A 4,998-nucleotide genomic window follows, 5' to 3' on the forward strand; every position below is an offset into this window, starting at 1 on the left:
CTGAACATATTTTGTTTGACATGTCGTGTGCTGTAATTTCAGGAAAGTTTAAGAGGTAAACATCTTTTCAACGTCAGTGCAGCAGGACAGAAAACTGAATATTCTACAAAGCTCTTCCTCTTTCTTTGCTGCCAGTTAAAGATGGCAATTCTGTGACATTTGTTAGACTGACACTTTCCAGTGAGAGCTCCTGAGGCAATTTTTGTGGGTTGTGTTTTGTTTTTCCAATAGGACCTGATTGAACTGCAGCAGGTTTTAGAAGTCGGAGGCCACGCTGTAAGACTGGTTGCAATGGTATTTGCCAAGCCATGGCTCTTGCACTCAGTGTGCCTGAAGAATCAGCCAGAGGATTCTGATCAGCAGGACGCAGAGACAGCTCTGCCAGAGGCACCACAGGACTGCCTCCCATCAGAACCAGAGAGGGGAGAGGAGTGCTCCAGAGAGCAGCAGCTGGGAGAAGACCTGCAAGCTGGCAGTGATGATGAGCCCCCGAGGAAGAGACCCAGGACTGAAAACAATGTCCTTCAAGATGACAATCAACTCTGCCAGGGCTCTCCGAGTGGTTTGAAAAGTGCCCATGAAAGGAACTTTGATGCAGGTGTTACTGACCCCCTTACAGTGAAGGAAGCTGCAGTCCTGGATGAAGACCCCAGCTCCCTGGGAGGGCACGTGGGGCACCAAGCCGAGCACCCAGCCTGTGCTCCAAGTGTGGACACCTACAAGGAACAAGAGAAACCTTGTTCTGAGGACAAAGAACTGGAGGCAGAGAATGATGAGCTCAGCACTGAGCACAAGCAGATCCCTGGCCTTGAGCAACCAGCCAGTGAGCAGGGTGATGATCCTTCCTATTTACAAGAGAACCCAGGAGTCTCTAAAGGTATCTCTAAAGGTATGTAGGAGCACTCTACATCCAAGAAATGGACACTAGCTCATTACCAGTTGATCCCAAACAGGTAGATATATTTTAAAAGACAACATTAGAGTTTTTTATGAAGCTGTATCATAGAATCATAGAAAGGCTGAGGTTGGGAGGGACCCTACAGATCATCTAATCCAACCTCCCTGCCATGGGCCAGGGACACCTCAGCTAGACTCGAGAGAGAGGTTGGTATTTCTCACAGATGAAGTGGCATAACACCACCTGATCTTGAAAGTCTTGGAAGTTTCAAATACATCAAAGATGCCTTTCTGTGTCCATTGCTGGAATGTTTTCCTTAGAAACTCATTTCCATGTCTTACGCTTCTCCAAAAACATGTTTGGATCTGAAGTTTCTCATCTCTGGCTTCAGGCTAGACATCTTTAAACCCAGGAAACACAGTGCTACTGGTGTACAGTTAACTAGAATGCCCATGAGTGGAAGTTGTAAAGTCATTAAACCAGGCACCAGAAAGCAGCACATGCCAGAGAGAAGATTTATAGCCTCGTTTGTAGCCCAGTTTTCCTTCATTTTCATTTCCCTTTTATTGCCAGTTTTCTTTTTTAATAGCTAGTTTTTCTTGCCAAGCTTTGCATTAAGTAGGTTGTTGGGGATTTGATTTTGTTTTTATCAGCTCTAATTTCAGATTGAATCCCAAGCTAACTGCTGGTGTGGTATTGTGCCAAGATCTGCTGTTGCCCACGGGCAGAGCTGCAGACTGCCACGGGAGCCAGTGCGGATTGGTCCCCAGCACCTGAGAGCTTGGTGCTGTTTAACTGGGGCCTTCCTGTGGGGAACAGGCTCCTACAGACTTCAGCACTCTGAACGTGACACTGCTGGAAGTGCTGGTTTGGATTTCACTTCCTCTCTTTGTTTGTAGCACAAGAGGGGAAAAATAGCAGTTGGGTTATCCAGCGTGGAGTCCTTCCTGATGAAGGCCAGCAGAAAGGTTTACACGTGCTGAAGCCAAGGCTGGTAGCCTCTGGGTGTGGTAGAAATACCCACATTAAGTAATTGTCTGCTTAAAACCCGTGATGTAATGTGTAGTGGAAGTTGCAGAGACAAACTCCACTTTGAAACAAGCCTGGGGAAATCTTGAGTCAACACTCTTGAGTCTAGAGCTGCTAGGACTTCTGCTCAGCTCCCCTGTGGCCACCAGGAGCACTAAGTTAAGCCCAAGGGAGTGCTTGCAAGCCCTTGGTGTGAAACTCGGCTCTTTTGGTCCATTTCTGGGAATAAAACTTCTCGCTGCAGTTTGGGAATGGAACCACAGAAAGTGTGGTTGGAGTAGACAGAGGTGGGAAGAGAAAGTATGTGCAGGCAGCCAGAGAGCACGACCAGAGCTCCCCCTGCAACTGAGAACACACAGTGTAGTGTGTGTTATTTCCTAACGTAAGCTGTTGCATTTTACAGCTCAGCAACTTTGAATTTTAAAGAGTTTTGGTGAATTAAGAACTATGTGCTTTTTTCTTTCCAGGAGGTTCCACGACAGACATGCCCCAGGCAGCCAGGGACTGGTGAGTGCTGTCAGAGAGCTGTCTGCAGAACAGCCACACACTCTGCACTACCAGAGTTACATCTGGAAGCAGATGGTTTGGAAGCCTTAATTTTATGCTTTGATGGGTGCTGAGTGTTGATGATGGAAACCCCCCATGTTTTCCTCTGTTGTTCTTGTTAGTGTTACTCGTGCTCATGTGCACACTGAAAAAATTGCTCTGATACACGTTTTTCCCCCAAAACTAACTAGCTACAAATATCCAAGGAACAAAACTCATTTCACAAAAAAAGTCCAGTGCCAGATCTTGGTTTCCATGTGCCCAGGAAAGGCCTGGAGAAACTGCAATACAGGAGATGTGAATTTCCATGCAGGGTCTGTCTTTTGACTCAAAAATGATAACAGTGAGGCAGTGTGTTTCCTGTCTGAGCACAGTTGCTGCACGTTGCAGAATGAAGTAGGTCTTGAGATAACTTCTGGAGGAATTGGAGCTAGTAACAAAAGTTTTCCTGCCGAGCAAGAGCCAGGGTAGCTGTTGGGTGGTGTCACGGTGCCGAGAGCACTTCTCGGGGGGTGAACACTGAGTGTGAAGTACCCGAGGTCTGTGGCACCAGCAGACTGGCACCAGCCTCTGCCCAGAGCAGCTGCAGGACTGGCACCTAGCATGTGAGCAAGCACTGCATGTTGTAAGGATCTCTGTTATGCAGAAATGGATAGGAAATCTAGCTAGAGTTCCTGACAGCTGAATGTAAATGCTGTTCCCAGGGCCTGCGAGAACGTCTGCTTCATTGGGAGACCCTGGAGGATTGTGGATGGGAACCTGAACAAACCTGTGTGCAAGGGGATGATGGAGGCTGTGCTCTATCACATCATGACCAAACCAGGCATCACGGAGGACATGCTGATGCAGCACTACACGGGGGTACTGCAGCCTGTGGCTGTCCTGGAGATACTGCAGGTATGGGAATCACCAGCTGGGGGAACTTCAATCCGGGTCAGCTGCCACTTGTAGGCATCAGCAGCTGCTTTGCTGGAAGTCCCTGGGAAGGAGGACTGTGAATGAATCATGAAAAACAACCTCCTCCCTTTAGCATAAGTGACCCAAAGCCAGAGGAAGTCACTGTTCCCAGGCAGGGAGCCTGCTTTGCCCATCCTGGGAATTCCCTGCTACTGATTCCAAAGTTTGATCTTGCTTCTGCAACGGTTGCACGTGCAGTTGAAATTGTAGCTGGGTACTGAAGAGTGGTGGCTTGTCACTCTGGAATAGTGTTGGACTGTTTAGGGCACTGTTCATCACCAGAGTTTTTATCTTGAGTTTTTCCTTATGTACCCTTCAGATGGGTAGTCTTTGATATAGGCGTTGGGCTGAAATGTGTCTGTGCCAGACAACAGCATAAATAAGACTTTCTGCCCTGACAGAGCTGTAAACATGACTCCCCTGCTAATGCAAATCTGAGTTCAGTGTCTGTGTGGCCACTGGGCTGTCCAGAGGCTGTGCCTGCTGCAGGTTGTGTGCTGAGCAACCATCCCCTCTCCTGGGTGTTCCAGCACAGCTCATCCGTGTGTCCTGTGCCACAAGGGCACTGCCAGGAGGGTGGCTGGGACCAGGGGCAGGTTTCAGGCTGGGGGATGGAGCGTGCTGTGGTGAGAGGTGCACATGTGGGACAGCAGTACAGGACCCCAGGCCCTCTGAATTCAAACCCACAACATCGAGCCATTGCCTGTATGTCTTACAGACTGGGCAACCCGAATCCAACTTCTCCACCAACAAACTTGATAAGAACTGGTTTTCAAACCACAGACAGAGCTTGTTTGGTTGATTTGGTTTTTTTTTTCACAATTGCTCAAGCTAAAACATGAGTTTTCCTGCAGGGTCTGGAGACTCTTGGCTGCATCAGACGATTCTACATGAAGAAGCCATCCCTGGTGTCACTCTTTTCTCAGCCAGTTGTGGAAGAAGAACTGAACAATCCCAAACTGAGCGAAACCCCCACAGTATACTACGAGCCTACAATAGACTGTGCTCTCAGGCTGGGCCGAGTGTTCCCCTCTGAAGTGAACTGGAATAAATGGGTGCAGATTATCCCCGTATGAAGAGGTAAATGCAGATTGTTACTATTTGCACTCCACCATGGTTTTATTAACTTATTTATCCTTTTTACCTTTGAATGTATTTGTACTGAGAATAAAGCTTAACGTTAAGACACAGGTAATACCTGATCCTACTCTAAGTACATTTTCTTTACGCTTTACATGCAATTATTGGTCGAGTTCAGAGTTTCTGCTTGACTCTGGGGTGTTTTCACAGCTCATAGCATTTTTATTCTCGAGCAACCACACCACAGACAGTGACTTCCACCCAGTGACACCTTTATTGGGGGAGAAGACAGCCCTGCCCCATGGCCGCTCACAGGGCCAGGGCGCGGCCCCTCAGTCCCGCCAGCGGTGCCCGCACTGGGGGCTGCAGCACTTGTAGAAGGTGGTCATGGGCTCGTCGGCCGAGCGCGTCTGGATCTGCATGAAGTAGGCGCGGGGGTGCTCGCACTTGGGGCAGGGCTCTGCGGGGCGGGCGGAGCGAGGCGGGGT

At 48.8% G+C, this 4,998-nt stretch overlaps 2 protein-coding genes across 2 annotated transcripts in view; one reads left to right on the forward strand and one right to left on the reverse strand.

Annotated features, from left to right (window-relative positions):
- Positions 1-4,506, forward strand: part of GTF3C1 (general transcription factor IIIC, polypeptide 1, alpha 220kDa) — a gene marked incomplete at its 5' end in the record, with an annotated part of 39,296 nt that extends 34,790 nt beyond the window's left edge. Inside the window, 4 exons of the mRNA XM_008936782.1 lie at positions 232-889; positions 2,395-2,434; positions 3,178-3,370; positions 4,285-4,506. Coding sequence (XP_008935030.1) covers positions 232-889; positions 2,395-2,434; positions 3,178-3,370; positions 4,285-4,506 — 1,113 coding nt within the window. The remainder of the gene's footprint in view (positions 1-231; positions 890-2,394; positions 2,435-3,177; positions 3,371-4,284) is intronic.
- Positions 4,507-4,842: 336 nt separating this feature from the next.
- Positions 4,843-4,974, reverse strand: LOC103769571 (DNA-directed RNA polymerase III subunit RPC10; the record flags this gene model as incomplete). Its single annotated transcript, XM_008936783.1, has 1 exon — positions 4,843-4,974. A coding segment is annotated over one exon (132 nt), but the record flags the coding sequence as incomplete, so codon positions are not given.
- Positions 4,975-4,998: the final 24 nt, after the last annotated feature.

Source organism: Merops nubicus, unplaced genomic scaffold (genome assembly GCF_000691845.1).
Source record: "Merops nubicus isolate BGI_N331 unplaced genomic scaffold, ASM69184v1 scaffold39953, whole genome shotgun sequence".
Taxonomy (NCBI): Eukaryota; Metazoa; Chordata; class Aves; order Coraciiformes; family Meropidae; genus Merops; species Merops nubicus.